At 33.8% G+C, this 20,782-nt stretch overlaps 1 protein-coding gene across 1 annotated transcript in view; it reads right to left on the bottom strand.

Annotated features, from left to right (window-relative positions):
• LOC134237952 (neuroglian-like) overlaps positions 1-20,080 on the bottom strand; it is a 71,324-nt gene extending 51,244 nt beyond the window's left edge. The window contains exons 1-2 of the mRNA XM_062720088.1: positions 19,918-20,080; positions 11,593-11,701 (exon numbers count right to left, since the gene is read on the bottom strand). Coding sequence (XP_062576072.1) covers positions 11,593-11,659 — 67 coding nt within the window. The 5' untranslated portion in view covers positions 11,660-11,701; positions 19,918-20,080. The remainder of the gene's footprint in view (positions 1-11,592; positions 11,702-19,917) is intronic.
• Positions 20,081-20,782: the final 702 nt, after the last annotated feature.

Raw genomic sequence — 20,782 nt, 5'->3', positions numbered from 1 at the left:
TTTGGCAATAAAAAGACTTTTTTAGGGGGTCAAATCGACCTCAGAAAATAACGTTAATTACAAAGGAAAATACTATACCTATATTACTTTATTCAATATTTTTTTTATCGTGCATAGTTAGGTTCTGATATTTTAAAAAAATAATTCACCATTGTTTTGTTTGCTTTTAAAAAAACATCGACTTCTCCCCAAAATAATGACTTTATTTTTTTTATGAAAGTCAGGCTGCATCAGTGGACGGATTATGTGAATATAGGTGTTTCATATCATGGATTAGCTGTCTGAGAAACATTTTTCCGATGAAAAACTGATCCCCCATTGTAGCCCAACCATAACCCTAAACTATAAGGTAGGGGTTCAATATTTTATAAGGGGGTTCAAGATATCACAGCAAAAAGTGAACTCGGTTCAAATTATTATGCGATATTTTGAACCCGGGTTCAATATATCGCAGTATCAAAATATTATGCTACACCGGTTTTTTCATCTATTTAAACTAAGCAAATTTACTTTTGATCTCTTTTTCTCAAATCAAGACCTAGGTCCCATTGCACATATTTCATTGTTTTTTACTCTCTATCTCATGAGGTTTTGATTGCAATAAAGCATAAAATTTAAGCATCTTGGAATATAAGCAACAACTGTATTTTTAAAACTTCAAGAGAATTCCTGAATGTTCAAAAACTTTAAATAGTAACCTTGTATTTACATAAAACAGGGAAAACTTCATGTCTTATAATAACTCAATTAAATGTGTACAGGTAAATATCAGTATCTCGAACATGGGATATCTCGAATACCCCGCTTATATGGAAGTCGATAGCCGGTACCGGCCATTTTCTCTCTATATATGATTTAAAAAACAACTGATATCTTGAACACGGTAATCTCGAAATACCCGCTTATGTCAAAGTATATTCAAAGTCCCAAGCCCTTTTTACCTAGCTTATCTCGAAGTGCAGTGAATTTTTCGGTCTACTGAACACACCTGGCATCGTGACTTCACACACTCTTGCCAGTGGCTATAAATCAATACCTTCAAACTTGGGCAATCTTAATTAATCCCAAGCTCATGTTGGTTTATCTGTGACAGGTTAGTTGGTATGACAGCTTGCGTGTTTGGTGTAGTCTACCACCCATAAAACAAACCACTTCGCAGTGACTGATAAATAAATAACCTTGACCGCCATTTGCATTGTTAGTTTCATAAACTATATGTTCCTTAGTAGTACTTCGTAATGTAATATATGTAAGCTATTAATAATATTCAAGTACACAGTTTGAATACTGATTATTTTTTAAATAACATTTTGCACTAAATTTTATCAAATTATGTTTTTAAAAAATCTGTCTTTTTCTTTTCTTACGGAGAAGGTTCTTCAACTATAACGTTAAGAGTACATCCCGTTTGACCACGTAAGCATGCCCTGGAAAATGTAAATTCGCTATATATGCAATAAGGCATATATATTAAATTGTTTTACAATTACACACGATAAAGAAAACAAAAAAAATTGTTTTTCTTAATATTTATTGCAGATATGCTTGAGTCTTCACCAGAACGACTGCATGTTTGGTAATACAGGATAGTGTTACGCAAGAAGATATATATGAAAAAAAATAACGGGAAATTATTCATTCGACTTTTGAAGATAACTTCGGATATCTTGAAGTTGTGTCCAGGTCCCTTCAACTTCGAGATACTGATATTTCACTGTATATAAAAAAGACTTAAGCAGGTGTCTCATAAAATGCTAGCCTTCGGTAAATGCATATTTGACCCAGAGTTGATCTTAACTTCAAAACAAAAATCAGTTGTGACAGATAAAGATAAGCCTCTAAATTTTCTGCAGCAAGCAAGATAATTTATCCCAGGGGATCAATCGTACTGCTCTCTCATCCTTTTCTTTAAATTTACAATTATAAGAATTTTTTTCAGCAATGACAGAATGGGGTTAATATCTGAACACCTGTTGACAAGAGACCCAGGGGCCACATCCATCACCTGAGCAAATCGGCTAAGAAAAAGCACATATTAGATTAGAAATGAAAAGTTTACTTGAGGGGGGGGGGGGGGGGGGGGGGGGGCTTGAATTTTAATACTGCTTGAGAATGCCTTTATATTAATACAGCATATGACTTTGCTGTTCTTTTGTTCTTCTGACTTTTTTTAAAAAATTTTCTTTCTATATATAATTTCATAATAATTTGAATTTGATTCCCAATTGTTTCCCTCCCTACTCCATAGAGCCATGATTTGAATGAATTTAAATCTTCAATACATGAGGCTGCTAACATGTCAATATGACTAAACACAGCTTTTCTGTTCTCGGGATTTTCCCCTTTATTTTTCTATGTAAAACATTGATCCAACATTGTGGCCACATCCTACCCTTGGGGGATATGATTTGAACAAATTTAATTCTACACTACCCGAAAATGCTTCCATATCAAAACTAGTAACACTAATCATGGCTTTGCTATTCTCAAGAAGAAGATTTTTTAAAATATATTTTAATGTAAAACTTGGATCCCCCATTGCAGCCCCATCCTACCCCTGGGGGTTATGATTTGAATAAACTCTACACTACCTGAGGATGATTCCATATAAATATCACTAATCATGGCTTTGAAGTACTTGAGAAGATGATTTTAAAAGATTTCCCTATTTAGTCCTATGTAAAACTTTGATCAGCCATTGAGGCCCCACCTTATCCCCGGGGGTCATGATTTGAAGAAACTTGAATCTAGACTACTTGAGGATGATTTCACATGAGTTTCATCTTTCCTGGACCAGTGGTTCTTGAGAAGAAGATGTTTAAAGATTTTTCCTGTATATTCCTATGATAACTTTAATAGGCAATTGTAGCCCCACCCTATCCCCGGGGGTCATGATTTAAAAGAAACTTGAATCTTCACTACATGAGGATGATTCCAAACTAGAACTGTCCAAACGGGACAAAATACCCCTGGCTGGGTTTTTCAGAAGTAAGTTTTTCCATAATAAAGATATGTATCAAACACGAATTATGAAATTTTTCTTCCAGTGACCTTGAACTTCCCCAAATGACCTTGGGTCAAGGTCATGACAAACCCTTGGGTCATGGGCAATCTTTGTGTGAAATGAGAACCTACCAAGTTTACCCATAAGAAAGATATCGACCGGACACGAATTATGAAATTTTTCTTCCAGTGACCTTGAACTTCCCCAAATGACCATGGGTCAAGGTCATCCATAAGAAAGATGTAGACCGGACACAAATTATGAAATTTTTCTTCCAGTGACCTTGAACTTCCCCAAATGACTTTGGGTCAAGGTCATGACACACCCTTGGGTCATGGACAATCTTTGTGTGAAATGAGAACCTACCAAGTTTATCCATTAGAAAGATATGGACCTGACACAAATTATGAAATTTTTCTTCCAGTGACCTTGAACTTCCCCAAATGAAATTGGGTCAAGGTCATGACACACCCTTAGGTCATTGGCAATCTTTGTGTGGAGTAGTAGATTCTAAAGTCCCTCTGTAAGAAAGATATGGACTGGACACGATTGCACAGACTGACGGACGGACGGAGACGCACAAGGTGATTCCTATATACCCCCCCAAACTTCATTTGGGATATAATGAATTTCATCTTTCTTGGCACAGTGGTTCTTGAGAAGAAAATTTTTAAAGATTTTCCCCATATTTACTCCTATGTAAAACTTTGAATGGCCAAAGTGGCCCCACCTTATCCCCTGGGGTCATGATTTGAATAAACTTAAATCTACACTACCTGAGAATCCTTCCACATGAGTTTCATCTTTCCTGGTCCAGTGGTTCTTGAGAAGAAGATTATTTTCCGCATATACTCCTATCTAAAACTTTGATCGGCCATTGTAGCCCCACCCTACCCCTAGGGGGCATGATTTTAAAAAAAACTTGAATTTACACTAAGGATGCTTTCACCTGAGTTTCATCTTTCTTAGCCCAGTGGTTCTTGTAAACAAGATTTTTAAAGACTTTCCCTATGTACTCCTATGTACAACTTTGATCCGCCATTGTGGTCTTACCCTACCCCCGGGGGGTCATGATCTGAACCAATCTGAACCTACACAACCTGAGGATGCTTCCACATGAGTCTCATATTTCTTGGCCCAGTGGTTTTTGAGAAGATTTGTTTAAAATGCCATTAATTTTTCACTAATTCATAATTATCTCCCATTTGAAGAGGGCTTTGCCCTTCATTGAAACAAACTTAAATCCCCTTTACCCAAGAATACTTTGTGGCAAGTTTGGTTGAAATTTGCCCAGGGATTCTTGAGAAGAAGATGAAAATGTGAAAAGTTTACAATGATGACAATGACAACAACGACAGACAACGGACAAATTTTGATCAGAAAAGCTCACTAGAGCCTTCGGCTCAGTTGAGCTAAAAAGGATATCTTAATACATATCTTGCTTTTGGAATTTAATAAAATCTTAGCTCATTGTGTACATTATTTAAACCAAAATAAAGTATGAACATTATTTAAATCCATATTTCAGAGAATGTGCACATCATTCAAAATTGACCTTAACTTCAAAACAAACTTCGTTTGCACACAGAGGTGGTGCAGTAATTAATCTTAAAATAATCATAATGTGACAAATAAAGATAATATATGCTTAGGATTTTCTTCAAATGGATTGTTAATTAATCCCAAGAGACTCATTGCACAGCTTTCCTACTTTACAATAGGAACATTCTCAGCAGTTACGAGGGGCGTTCAATAAATAATGTCATTGGGGCTCGGAAAGAAACAAAAAACGCTTTTCTATGACTTTGTCTTAATGATTTAACTAAAATATTATCTTTCAATTAAAACACATATCCGTAACATTTTCATTCAATTTCTAATTGTTTTTCGAACACATTTTTTAGTATGACCCTTCGTATACTGGAATACGGCAGATCCTATGATTTGTTGAACTTGTTTTTTTCTTTCTGTAGATGTTTTTCTAAGTTAATTAAGGAAATGAAACAAGTCAAAGATTGAAAGATCTGGCAAATTTTGTTGGTGTGAAAAAACATTAACTTCCTGTTTATCCCCAAAACTCCTTTACTCTTCATGGCCTGTAGGTTTGGACGCCATCATGAAACACTTAATGTAGTGAATTCCTCATTCTGTTTCCTTTCTCTCATAAACCTTTCATTGTTTTGCAAAAGAAATTGTTTTCTAGACTCCTCCATAAATTGAACTTCCTCCCAGAATATTAATTTGAGCAACAAGACCGCTAATATTTAAGAAAATAGCATATAAAACGGTTTTATTCTCTTGCAATTCTTTGCTCTTCTTAGGCCTTTGTAGTTTTGTCAAGTGCATCTTATTGTAAATTTGTTTTGTGGGCTTAAAGCAAAATGGATTCAAGTTTCATTATCTGTTAGAATTTCATACAAACGTGGATAAGTACAATTTTTGATTTTTTAAAATAATTGTTTGGATATTCCTACACGCTGTAGTTTTCACTCATCTATGAACTATGTATGAACTATCCCCAAAATGATTTTTATCAATTTTGCTATGTGTCTTAAAGTCAATAAAACATAATCAGTGATAATCTGTTGAAATTTCGCAAATTTACATCGGTTGTTGCAAGACATTGTTGCCAAGGACGGTGCCCAATTTTGATGCCAATTATATAATTTTTGTTTATTGAAATCTACTTGTTCACATGTCTATAAAACAGGCATTTGTTGCTGTAAATTTCACATATTTCAGTTAATATATTTTTGGGATATTAACAAGTATTACAGCTGATTTAATGAAGCGTTTAATTTTACTCTAGTTTACTGTTTCTTGACCATTCATTTTTAATGCAGTGTCTCAAACAGCCCTTGTTTTCCAGCTTCCCACGATGAAATAATACGATGAAAAGTGGTCACACAAACTGTTATCAATTCATTAAAGATTAATGAGAGAACGTCAAGGTTTATGTCATATGACTACTATGTTGTATGTCGTCGAGCTAATGACATTATTTATTGAACGCCCCTCATATCTCTCTTTGCCCATTCATTCTTATGCATAGTTAAGGAATCTACCCCACCACCCCAGCTCCAAACAAGAAGACGTAGAGAACCAAACTTAGCATCAAAATATGTCTTTCTGTCTACTGATCTACCATACCAAATTCGAACTTAATTGGGCAAATATAAAAAAGTTATTAGAAAACTAGAAATATGTCCATAGGACATGAATGCCCCTTCGAGGGCATGAAAATTTGTACCTGTGTAAAATTTGATCAGAATATCTTGAATAGTGATGCAGTTGAATTGCTTACATTAGTATGTATCAGCATATGAAGTTTGACACTAATTTCATTAAAGTGAGGTCAAGGTCAAAGGAAATGCCAAGGACAAAAACTGTTGATTCAGTTGAAAAGCTCTCATCAGTAAGTATCAGCATTAGAAGCTGAAAAAATATTATAAATGGTCTCTTTAAAACTGACTTAAACACAGATGGATAAAAGTAAGGTCAAGGTCAAATGAAAGATCAAGGTAAAAAATGATGATACACCTGAAATGCTAATCTCAATATCTATCAGCTTATGACATTTGACACTAATTTAGGAAAAGTGAGGTCAATGTCAAAGCAAAGGTCAAGGTCAAAAATGTTGATGCAGTTGCATATCTCTCATCAATATGTATCAAAATATGAAGTTTGATGAAAATATCTACAGACCTGTTTACCCAGTCTCTCAGTATTTTTTATTAAATGTGTCCATGAGATATGGCATTTGCCAGTAAGATTTCACTTTCCATCGATTTTACGTTTATTGATAGGGAACAACTGCTTTTCTGATTACAAAAAACATGGTTTAGCAACATGGTCTTTGTCATTTTTATAATACCACAGCGTTTTGCAACCCGACACCACTTATTTGTTTGAATTTTTAGCTCTAATGGTCAGAGACCAGAAGAGCTTATGCGATAGTAATGCGTCCGGCGTCCCTCCGTCTGTCTGTCTGTAAACAATTTTTCAAAATGCTACTCCTCCTACAGTTTTGGTCTGATTTCAATATAACTTGGCACACAAGTAGACTACATTAAGATACATAATTCTTTGTACCAGTTTTTGATTTCGATGAATGGTGTTGCTGTGGTTACTAAAGATAGAAATTTCTGTAAAATTGTTTCAAAATGCTACTCCTCCTACAGTTTTGGTCTGATTTCAATATAACTTGGTACACAAGTAGACTACACTAAGATACACAATTCCGTATATCGGTTTTTGATTTCGATGAACAGTGTTGCCGTGGTTACTAAAAATAGAAATTTATGCGAAATTCTTTCAAAATGCTACTCCTCCTAGTTTTTGTCTGATTTCAATATAACTTGGCACACAAGTAGACTACACTAAGATACATAATTCTGTGTATTGGTTTTTGATTTCGATGAACGGTATTGCCGTGGTTACTAAAAATAAAAATTTCTGTGAAATTCTTTCAAAATGCTACTCCTCCTACAGTTTTGGTCTGATTTCAATATAACTTGGCACACAAGTAGACTACACTAAGAACATAAAGAGACTTTATCAAGGATCATTATTCTATTTATTGCTGTTGTAAAGTTTAAATTCCCAACTGCTTAAGTACTTTTCTCTTCCTTTGCTACAAGTACAAACCAGTAGAGCTTCAGTCTCAACAGAGACTTCTGGCTTTCTTTATTTAACGATGAAAAAGCATGAAACTAAGAGAGTACATAACGAAAACTAACTGCTAAATTCAAAAGGGTATTTCCGATTTCCGTATTTTCATAATAGCAAAACGTGAGAGGTATTTGAGGAAAAAAATCCGTACAAAATACGGCGAAATCGTAAGAGTAAACAGGTCAGTTTCTAGAAATGATGTCTTTAATTAAAACTGACTTAAACACAATTTGATTAAAGTGAGGTCAAGATCAAATAAAAGGTCAAGGTCAAAAATGTTGATGCAGTTGAATGGCTTACATCAGTATGTATCAGCGTATGAAGATTGACATTGATATAAGAAAAGTGAGGTCAAAGTCAATGGAAAGGTCCAAGTCAAAAATGTTGATGCAGTTGCATATCTCTCATCAATATGTATCAACATATGAAGTTTGATAAAAGTATATTATAGGATTAAACGTTCTTTTTGAAAAAATTATCGATGTGTAAACTCTTGACATTTTACTCACAAACGAAATAAAAGTGCAAAGCACTTTTATGTTAAGTTTGTGAGTAAAATGTGAAGAGTTTACACATCGATAATTTTTTTCAAAAAGAACGTTTAATTCTTATAATTCCAATATCGAATTTTAAAAAATATTTAAATTATTTCTCTTTGAGGCCTCCATACAATCCGTTATTTCTGGACAGCGTAGGAATACATTTTACCGCAAAGGAACGTAATCGAGATGAATTTCGATAGAGTTCAGTTTAAGTTGTCAAAATAGTCGATAAAGAAACTTATAAAGTCTTATCGAATGTTGTTTAAGTCAACAAATATCGTAATTACGAGTTTACTTCAGAAGAGTTCGTCCTTGACCATGGCCATGTTGACATTAACGACAACTCTCATAGCGAAAGTTGCAGACCAACGACCCCTTCGATTTGCACTTGTTGTTGAAAGATTGAGGAACAATATAGAAAGTAAACATGAATTTGATGCTAATGGGCAAGGTTGAGGTATGTTTCTTTTCCATGTCAAAACGATACAAACTGAGCTGATTTTCTTCGTATTATGATCATAATGAACGTCGAGACAGCGATTTTTAAAATTTACACTCGTGATCGGACAGTGACATAAACATATTCATGGCTCCGTCAGCTGGGCAGTCCAGTTTGTTGTCAGTTTTGTTTTAATGAATTAAATTGGAAGCTTCTTATATTCATGATTTAGCCAAAACAGACCAGAAATAACTGCTTTCATTGTTTATACGATAACATAGAAGCTTGATCAAGAAAGTAGGTCTGATTGAAAAAATTCATCGATGTGTAAACTTTTTCTTAAACGTGCTCTCGTCCAATCAAAACACGGGAAATCAATAGATAAAATGAAGATTGGAATTATTGAATGGTATCTTTAAAACTAAACAATACACTAATTAAAATAAGTGGGGTCAAGGTCAAAGGAAAGGTCAAGGTCAAAAATGTTGATGCAGTTGAATAGCTCTCATCAGTATGTATCAACATGTGAAGTTTGATAACACCATCTTGAACGGTGTGTTTAAAACTGAGCGAAACACTAATTTAAGAAAAGTGAGGTCAAGGTCAAAGGAAAGATCAAGGTCAAAAATTTTGATGCGGTTGCATAGCTCTCATCAATATCTATCAGCAAATGAAGTTTGATGAAAATATCTTGGATAGTTTCTTTGAAACTTAGCTTTGAACAGAGCTAAACACAAAGTGTGATGGAAGGACAGATGGAAGGACAGAAGGATGGAAGACAGACACGACAAACACTATATGCCCCATCCATATTCATGGCATGGCATAAAAACAGAAAATTTGTGGATGGAAGAATGACAGACAGACAGAGTGATTACTATAGGGCACCTGCAAATCCTTGCACAGGCCCCTAATTATTGTGGAATCATTTTAATTCTTGGAGGTCAATGTTCATGGGTAAGCAAAATTTTGTTGGTTCATGGAAATGTTATTTCTTAGTACACTCATGTATAAAGAAGATTCAATAAATAACAATGTTTACAAAATAAATGTTTGTGGGGATGTAAATTCGTGGATAAGGGTAACCCATGAAATCCACAAACATTGGTTCTCCCATGAACATTGATGATTTCACAGTAATGCCTCCAAGCCATCATTTAAAATACAAATTAATTGCCATCAAATTAATTTGGGATTTTCATTTTAAGCTAAAACAAACAGTTGCATAAACAACAACCCCAAAAATCACATGTCACACGCATTGAGGGGTAACTAATATTGTCAGTCGTTTGATTTGGATGAAATTCATGGGAAAATCAAGCAGTAATATTAATCATGGTCTCAAGACAAAACACAAGATCGAAAAGTGGAAAATAAGAAAGAAAGAACAAGATGTGTTTGTGAAACACTATGCGCCACAAAAAACTTATCCACAAAATTCCGCAAAAATTGGACAACCGCAGAAAATACATTTATACAGTATTTATTCACAAAATGATGAATGCAAGAGTTGTTAAAATTATTATGTAAATTACTTGTAAAATATGAAAGAAAACGTGGAATGACTTTAACAACATATACTTCCAGTAGCTATTATAGTAGAACAATGATGAACAATGATGACTGAAACTGAAAATTCTGGATATTATTCATTTTCTATATCGAACCCCTCAATCTCTCATGCTTTTCTTCTGGTCCCTTAAACGTTGAGAGGTCTCCAGTCCAGGGCTCGAGCTGTGATTCGCCATTGTCGCCAATTGCGAATTTTTTTCAAAAGTGGCGAAAAGAAATTCATAAGTGGCGAAAATCAATTTTTTAGATGTACCATGTACAAAATTTGTGTAGTCCTGGTTAGCTCCTTTGTTTATTCAATGTACACAGATAAGTCCCTTTGTTTACTTCATGCAGCAGAGGTGTGAAAACTGAAACCTACATACAGGAAATCACGTCTCGCTTGAACGAACACTGCTGACTAGGTAACTAGCCTGGAGCAATAAAGGGTTACAAAATTGCTTGAAATAATATAATTTGGATTAAACAAGGGGGGATAAAGTGTTATTCGGAGATGAAGTTTGTAAATAAAAGATTTTTATCAACAAAATCTGGATCTATGTAGATCGTTTTTTTTAAACCGAAAGTAGGGAAACATGACGAAAATTGTAAAGAATGGCTTCAAATTTTGCCTAATGTAAATTTTAAAAAGTGTACATTAATATACCATTAACTGACAAAGAGTGAAAAAGAAATTGGTTTGGAAACAGAATTATCTTTAGTTGGTAAATTACACTGAGTTATTTACAATAACGAGCTTGCATATTAAATCCTGGAGTCTCCAAGTTGTTAAGTTTCAAACCTAATTTTCATTACTTTTTAATTTACTTCTTTTCACAATTAATTAATGAATGATGAAAATTTCTACTTTTAAAAAATGTCATATTTTTACTAGGTCTGTAGCCCCCCCACCCCCACCGTGCCAGGCGAAAAAAATATAAACAAGAGGACATTTTCTGTCAAGAGTTTTTATCAATACAATATCAAATTAATTGTGTAATTCCAACATTATTATTTTTTTTTTTTTTTTTTAAATGGATACTACCATAAGCTTTAAACATTACAATTTTAAAACATTTTATATCTGTGTCAGATAAACATAATAAAAAAAATTGAATAACAAAAAGTGCAATGCATTGTCGAGAAATCAGATGTAAGTATGCCTTTTCTTAAAGCTTGTGTCGCGAAAAGTGGCGAAAAATATTTTCGGTCCAGTGGGAGCCCTGCTCCAGTCACCTGTATATCTGTTTAAGTACTCTCCATAATATGTCAGTCAAGAACATTATGCATAAAACCATTAGACAATTTTGTATTTCACTACCATCACTAACTTTTTTGTATGGTATATTTTAACATTTATTTATTTCTTTTTAACAAATGTTTACCTATTCTTCCTTGAAGGGACTTTCCTACATAGACTATTAATAAGAACACAATTTCGAGGGTGGCCATGACACACAATCTTCAATTTCCTTGTTGTCTTTGCAAATAAATCTACAAAAAATGAAACATATATAAATTTTACTTCTTTTTTTTTTTGGAAATCTCAATTTTGTGTGATTGTTTCAACTCAGAACTAATTTATCATAACCATCACAAATAAGCAAAGGCGCCACAAAGTTGTGCATCACCTCGCAAGTGAGCATTTCTAAAAATCAAGGCAACATTTGACATCAATCCCAATGCATATATGTCACTTCTGTTTTGCACAAAGACAAACTAACACACACAAACATACATGCACCCACAAGCGCATCGCTATTCCCCTCAAATGTGAGGAACACTTTATGTCTCATTAGATATAATGATTGGCACCTGTTAACTTGACTTGATACAGTTTTTTGGTTACTGTTATAACACATATAAATATATACTGTATACAGGGGCATTTTGCCCCCATTTTATTTTTTGCCCCTTTCATCTTTACCTTGGTTGGGCAAATTTAAAACAGGCCGAAATAAAAGAATACAACATAAAACCTTAAGGATATACGCAAGGTACCTTAGGCCATAATAAATAAATTGCTAGATTCTCATCAGAATTTTTTCAAAAATCGAGGCGGACAGGCGGCTTTTATTTTATATTTTTTATTTTTTCAATTTTGTAGATTTTTTATTGACCTGGTCAATCGGTGTAATTTTATCTACAATACCCAAATAAAAGTCATAGTAAAGCTTCAATTATCTGCAATTACCATCTTTTCAGCTGTCAAAACCATGTCGTCTTTCGCGGGATTTAAAAGAAAGTAGAATGGTAGATGAATACCCATCCCGATCAGAATTAAAACGAAGAAAAACAGAAATAAAAAAAATCGAGGTGGGGGTATAAAATTGGGGCGGGCGGGGATGAGAATCTAGGAATATTTTCATTATGGCCTTACCTACTGATACTTTTTCAAGATATTCTTAATTTAAGATTATAGTGCCATCAGATGTTCATAAACAAAAAATCAGCATGCATTTCCAGATGTTTCTGGAAGATATCAAATTATGAAATTTTTTGCATTCTTCAAAGAAAAATATATAAAAATTATGAAACATTAATTGCAGATTTTTTTTTTCCATCAAAATTTGTTTTAAAAGAGGTTTACAAATCCATATATAGACATTAAAAGTACTGCACATAGGTACTTCATTTAGTGGAACTCTTCAACTCCAGGGAAGAGCCCAATACTATTCGAACTAGCCTATGTTGCATATGACCTTAAACAAGAGTGTGACTAGGCGAATTCAAGACAGGGCAAAATGTTTGCAAGATCAAAAGGGCAATAAAGTGAGGCTAAAAATAACCCTGTATAAAGTTTAATACATAAAACAAGATGTGTTTGTGAAACACTGATGCCCCCATATGGCAGCTTATGGCAAGGGTTGAATTCGAAACTCGCACACTTTTATTTTCCCACAGTTCACGAGAGCCTAATCATCGCAAATATTTCTTGCCGCGAACCTCTCCTTCAAGTGTATGCGTCTATTAACAACAGATCCAAAAAGGCTTGATCACGAATATTAATCGTCGCCAACTAGTTTATCCCTGGTTAATCGCGAAATAAAGTTGTCGCAAATAAAAGTTGGTTTAAAGTATTTCTAACTCTTCAAATGTTATGACCAAGGTTAAAGTTTTTAACAAGAGGCCCAGGGGCCACATCACTCACCTGAGCTAGGAAAAAGCACAAATCAGATCCGAATTAAAAAGCTTACTGAGGGTGTGGGGGGAGAGGCTTGAATTCTAATACTACTTGAGAATGCCTCCATATCAATACTGCATATAACTTCTTGAGAAAAAAACTTTTAAATATTTTATTTTAACATTTTGTTTGTCTATATAACTTTGTAATAATTTGAATTTGACTCCCCATTGTTTCCCTCCATACCCCTATTATGGCCCTACTCTATCCCTGGAAGTTATGATTTGAACATACTAGTATCAACACTACCTGAGGATGCTTCCATATGAATATCACTAGTTATGGCTTTGCAGTACTTCAGAAGAAAATTTTTAAAGATTTCCCTTTATATATTCCTATGTAAGACTTTGATCACCCAATGTGGTCCCACCCTTGCCCCGGAGGTCATGATTTGAACAAATTTGAATGTACACTACCTGAAGATGATTCAACATGAGTTTCATCTTTCCTGTCCCAATAGTTCTTGAGAAAAAGATTTTTAAAAGACTTTCCCTATATATTCCTATGTAAAACTTTGATCGGCCATTGTGGCCCCACCCTACCCCGGGGGTCATGATTTGAAAAAATTTGAATGTTCACCACCTGAGGATGATTTAACATGAGTTTCATATTTCCTGGCCCAGTGGTTCTTGGAAAAAAGATTTTTAAAGATTTTTCCTATGTATTCTTATGTTGAATTTTGATACCCCCTTGAGGCCCCATCCTACTCCCGAGGGTCATGATTTGTACAAACTTGAATCTTGGCTACCTGAGGATGATCCCACATGAGTTTCATCTTTCCTGGCCCAGTGGTTCTGGAAAAGAAGATTTTTAAAGATTTTTCCTATGTAGTCTTATGTTGAATTTTGATACCCCATTGAGGCCCCACCATACATCTGAGAGTCATGATTTGAACAAACTTGAATCTTCACTATCTGAAGATGATCCCATGAGTTTCATATTTCCTGGCCCAGTGGTTCTTGAGAAGAGGATTTTTAAAAGATGCCATTAATTTTTCACTATTTCATAATTATCTCCCCCTTAGAGGACAGCATGACCCTTTATTTAAACAAACTCGAATCACCTTCACCCAAGAATACTTTGTGGCAAGTTTGGTTGAAATTGGCCAAATGGTTCTTGAGAAAAACAAGATGAAAATGTGAAAAGTTTACGACAACGACAGACAACTAACTTTGATCAGAAAAGCTCACTTGAGCTAAAAAGAAACTTTAAGGTCATGTGCAAAAAAGAAAACAAGACTAATATTTTGCCCGAAGTCACAAGATTTTAAGATCACAAATAGTGCTTAAAGAAAATTTTTGCTGTTTGTAATTAACACAGATACATGTATATCAAGATCACAGAGTTTAAGAGTCAAAATCTGAAAGTTTCTGAAGATTAAAATCTTTACAGATAAACTTTGTATTGGAGTTTACATATGGCACAAAGGTTGCTTATAACCAAGAAGTTTGTTGGCTGTATTACATAAATGTGATATGTACTGGTGGTACATAAAATGTCATATATTTTCGACCCCATTCACAGGCTCACGGTGGTACACCAAAATTCACTAGAAATGAAAATTTGTACTGTATTTTGAAATGTTTACCGGAAACTGTCATTTTTCTTTCATTTCCGCTCTCACAACACCAGAAATCTCGAACTATGCGTGACTTAGTGCAGCTGATTATTAATGTAATCAAAACATCATGAACGAAGGTATGAAATATTCCTGTGATATTTATTACATCGTAATTGAGAGATATCAAGGTGTTTTGTTAGGCTGATTGTTTTTAATAGGACCCTTATTAAGGATTTATTAAACTGTAATTTGTTATCAAATTAAAGACTTTTCAAAGAGTACGCACCACTCCTAAGTCGGAGTAATTTTGTGACAGCAACACAAAATTTAGACCATTATTTGCTTAGGCATATGTATTGTCTATTCAAACACAGCTAGCTTAAGAGAAATGATTATTTAGTGTCTTTTAAAAATACAGCTGAATGGAGACGACCATATTAAACACTGTACTTTTTACTAAGTTCAGCATTTACCATGATAGGGATTGCAGAAAATCAAAATTCTTCAAGATTTTCTTGAAATGGGTGATCATATAATATAAAACATAAAATATAATGTTATGTAGTGGTGCACCTGTACATTGATTTGAAATTTATTATTAAGGTCAGACGACATGTTTCTCAAAAATATATATTTCCTCAGAATTTGTCATTGATGAATAGGTACTTAAACAAGTTTCCTCACAAAATATTAGGGTACCTACCTTACCAGACATTTGGACAAGATACCACAGGGTCATATTTCTTATATTACCCTTAAGGGTAATCTTCTGAATGGCCTATATCACAACTTTTTGATGTACTTATATTTAAAAACATTTCGAAAACAAAGTAGAAATCAGAAGAGAATGAGAAATATGAATAAGTTTTGATATAATCCAAGAGATACAAAACATAAATGAGGAATGTGTCATCTGACCTTAAAAAATGAACACTTTACATTGAATTTTGATATTTTTTGTATAGTTTTTGGTACAGTTTTTGATTAGCAATGTACAGTATTTTCATCAAACTTCCAGTATTTTGAAGACTGCATGCTGTACAGTGTTTGGGTCCAGAAATTATCACATGTATGATATTAGTATTCAATTTTCTCACTGTATTGCAAGAATGACAAAAACCAAACAAAAAGAAGTCTAAGACTTATTTCATGATTTTTGCAATCTAGTATAAATCATTGTCTTCAACCTGTACATAGCAGATGTTTTAAAAAAATCAATATATTGATTAGGAGTAACAGATAATTGTAGCTCATTCCCTGCAAGAATTATCAATATGAATAATGCAAAGGAAAATCAATACTGATGTTCTGACTCACTCATTCTACCACACGATGCAAAACTAAACTACTTTAAATATAAAATTCAATAACCTAGTAAACAACCTATCATTGTCTAAAGAATATGAGCTGTCAAAGCTATAGCTATTTTCCATGTAATACTGAGCTTTCTAATTGTTAAGCGTTTGCTAAAGCAATAGAGTTTAAAAACAAAAGGCCCACAGGCTTTATGGTTCACCTGGGTATCAAATGTAACAAGAAGCCCATGGGCCTATTCGCTCAGCTGAGCACTGTAGCTTGGAAAAAAGTAGAAATCAGTTTATTATTGAAAAGTTTAAATCCAAAAGTGGTTCCAACCAATCTTTAAAGGGGAGAGGGTATGATTTGAACAAACTTGAATCTACACTAACTAAGGATGCTTGCATATATCTTTGACTACCTGTGGCTTTACTGGCCTTTACATTTGCCCCGCCCTACCCCCGGGGATCATGATTTGAACAAACTTGAATCTACACTAAATGAGAATGCTTCCGTATGAATATGACTAATCATGGCTTTGCCATTCTTGGAAAGAAAATTTTTAAAGAATTTTTCAACAATATTTCTATGTAAAACTTGGTTTCCATGTTGTGGCCACGCCCTACCCCAGGGGTCATGATTTGAACAAACTTGAATCTACACTAACTACGGATCCTTCCATATAAATATGACTAATCATTACTTTGCTATTCTTGACAAGAAGACTTTTCAAGAATATGCCTATAAATTTCTATGTAAAACTTTGATCGGCCATTGTGGCACCACCCTACCCCCCCCCCCCCCCCTTTTCTTATATATTTCTACGTAAAACTTTGATCGGCCAATGTGGCCCCGCCCTTACCCTAGGGATCATGATTTGAACAAACTTGAATCTATGCTACCTGAGGATGCTTCCATATGAATATGATCATTCATGCCTTGGCTATTCTGGAGAAAAAGATTTTTAAAGAAATTCCCTATATATTTCTATGTAAAACTTTGAACGGCCATTGTGGCCCCCGTCCTACCCCCGGGGGTCATGATTTGAACAAATTTGAATTTACACTATCTGAGGATGCTTCCATATAAGTTTCATTTTTCCTGGCACAGTGGTTCTTGAGAAGAAGATTTTTTAAAAATTTTCCTATATATTTCTATATAAAACTTTGATCAGCCATTGTGGCCCCACCCTATCCCCAAGGGTCATGATTTGAACAAACTTGAATCTACACTATCTGAGGATACTTCTATATAGGTTTCATCTTTCCTTGCACAGTGGTTTTTGAGAAGAAGAGTTTCAAAGAATTTTCCTATATACTCTTAGGATATATATTGAAATAAATAACCATACCGTAGCCATTAATTGACATTTATTTGTAAGTCAAAGCACAATTAATACACTTTCGATAAATATATAGATATATTCATGAACTCATTGTATTACTGAATGCTTTACAATTATTTCCATTCCAATTCATTATAATAATAACCTGGAATTTCTTTCATTTTAACATCGGGCTCGATGTGTACTGACTTTCTAGATCTTTCAATAAAGAGTCAGATGGAACATAAATGGAAAGGATTTGCACATTTTGTTTCTTAATCAGTCAATATCACAACTTATTTCTTTTATTTTACTGTAAATCAAGTTTTGATTGAATAATTCATTAATGATGTTTTATAAAAATAATTTAATGAATGCTTGATGTCAGTTTCTTAAAATATGTCAGTAACTTGGATCTGCTTACCGGAACCACCACTGTTCTCTCTTTTGTGCTGTTTAGAGGTTGTTTACCAAAAATGAAAGTAAGACTTTTTAAAATTAAATTTACTATAATTACTGTGAATTATGAACATAGTTTACGGACATCATCTTATTACCAAGTGTTTTTCTAAAGGAGTAAGTAAGAACTCTGGTGCTGCCATTTCAAAGTTTATTTGCAAAATATATTAAAATATATTAAGTATAGATAATCATTAACCTTGACCTAGGGGCCACGAATTTCACAGTTTTGAAAGAAGCATCCTAGCTTCCTCACCATAGTGTAAACATAAAACATTTTGCTTTGTACTCTTTTTAGCACCTTTCATGGAAAGCATTAACTTCATAAATACAAATGCATGTTGATATATGTTATCAATTTAACGAATGTGAATTTGACAAGTATTATCTATAAGTAAAGCAAAATTCAAATCATATTTTTTCTAATTTGTTTGCATCCCAAGGTTTATCCATGCAAGTTTGGTGTATCGATCAATAGGACTAAAAGTAACCTAGAAATGGAAATGCTTAAAACTTTAAACTGTTTACTAATGAAGAAAATGTTGGTCAGCTCATGTATCCAAAGAATGTCTGGAAGCGTTCACCCTTATAAATCCATGCATGTTTAATTACAACAGACCATATAATTACACAGCTTCTCCAAAAACATTACCCTGGAAACTCATCTAGGAAAAATACATGTAGTGTCCCTGCAACCCCAGACCCCTCATCCACGCAAGTAATTGGTTCAGGCAGGGCTCATAGTTACTAAAGAATGGACCTGCAGCTTTAAAACTGTACCATGATGCCTCATTTGGAAAATATCCGAAGCAAGTATGGTATTGTCCATAGTGCATTTTAGTGTGGTCCAGATTGGGCTTTATTTATGTTACTTAGAAATACACTTATCCCCAAAAATAAACTTTAACTGGGATGCAGGTGGTCTATGCCATTGCAGAAGCCAGTGCCGTCAGCCAGTGGCCCGATATGGCATAAGCTCATCTTGACTTTGCAGATGTTGGCTAAAAAGGACTACAGGAAGCATATAATTGAAGAAAAATATTGCATACAAACTATTTAGCATTTTACTTTAAACATGTTTATAGAAATAAAATGACATTTGTGAGTAAATTCGAGAGAAAACTTACCATACTAAGTCTATCTAACAAAATATCATTTAAAATGATCAAGTATTTTTAAAATACAAGGTAGTTCAATTATATAAGCAAAGTTCCCATAACTAAAGAAAAATACTGTAAACCAACTTTTATTCGCGACGACTTTATTTCGCGATCTACTGAGAGTAAACCAGTTCGCGACGATTTATTTTCGCGAGCAAGCATTTATTGAACTGTTTTTAATAGAAAAAGAGACTTTTAGGACCCGTTCGCGGCGAGAAATATTCGCGATGACGAAGCTCTCGCGAACATCGCGAAAATTTATCGCACGCGAATAAAAGTTGGTTTACAGTATACATTTCTAATAATTTTCAATTTTCTATCAGATGGAATAATTAACTTACATGAAATCCTAATGAATAATGCTTCACCCAAGCATATTTATCATGAAGTGCTTAAGAACTTCATGAAATATGCTGGCCTGCAGCATTGTTACTGTTCTCATCAATTCTCAAAAAAGCAAGCACTGTGAATCACTTTTTTGTGAGCATTTTATCTTGGTATAAGCATATATGCATGATGGTCTACTGTAAATGAAGATTTCATTCTTCATAAATAAGAGTTTATATGACAACTAATATTCCCATTTTTTTCACTAAACTACCATCTTGCTAAAAGAAGCTAGTTATGATCTAAAATATAAATGCAAAGCCCTAGTATGTACTAGCAGTTTACATTCATGTTCAAATACATAATGTATTTTTTCCCATTTATATATTAATTTCTCACCTACAGCCTATGATCAATACATCCGATTGTAGCCAGAAATGAAAATAATCCTGATTTAATTTTTTTAAAAATCTAAAAGCCTCAACAAATGGCTTTCCTATCAAACAATTGTTCAGTGCTACAGATTCCAGAAAATGGTTGACTGCTCAATATCTCTTACTGTATGCACTGAGGAGAAAATCAATAAATTCCCAGGATAGCAGAATTCCACTGTTTTTCCAATGGTAAATGTCATGTGTAATATGTATTAGTCAGTTGACCCACATTGTAATGGAAAAAGGCAAAAAGTGAAAATGAGACAATGAATTGATATTTAAAGCTGCATGAACACAACTTGTAAATAGCCATACAACTACATCATATAGTATTTAACAGACCCTAAAATGTGCTACTACACCACTTGCACTGTACCACTGTATACAAAGTGCTAATCATAAATCTACTTGATTTGGATCACTTGCTATATTTGTTTGGATCATTTGAAGTTTCTGGCTGCACATTTAGACAAAAAATGTCTTTTATATACATTTTCTATACTAATAATAAAACTAGTACTTCAACCAATATGCAACTTCTTCTTGGTATATTTAAAGATTAATTATCATGTTTTTTTGTCATTCACCCTTCCTTAAACGTTGGTAGCACGCGCTTTTCAAGCATCTGATGGTCATTTTTCGACGAATCCACCACTTGAATGGACCGTTAATAAAATTGACATTATTTCAATAAAACATTTATTGTTATGTTTAATATAAATCCTTATCAAACATAAGCTATCAAGTTTGACCACAAGGTCTTCTTTATATCTTGACTATATGCACCTACCCAACTTTTCCAGAGTTATTTTAGCTTTTGCGTAGAAAAT

The sequence above is a fragment of the Saccostrea cucullata genome, unplaced genomic scaffold (assembly GCF_032062105.1).
Source record: "Saccostrea cucullata isolate Sc308-1 unplaced genomic scaffold, CSIRO_AGI_Scuc_v1 ctg576, whole genome shotgun sequence".
Taxonomy (NCBI): Eukaryota; Metazoa; Mollusca; class Bivalvia; order Ostreida; family Ostreidae; genus Saccostrea; species Saccostrea cuccullata.
Note: the sequence above shows the minus strand (reverse complement) of the source record. Positions and strands in the feature narration are given on the sequence as shown.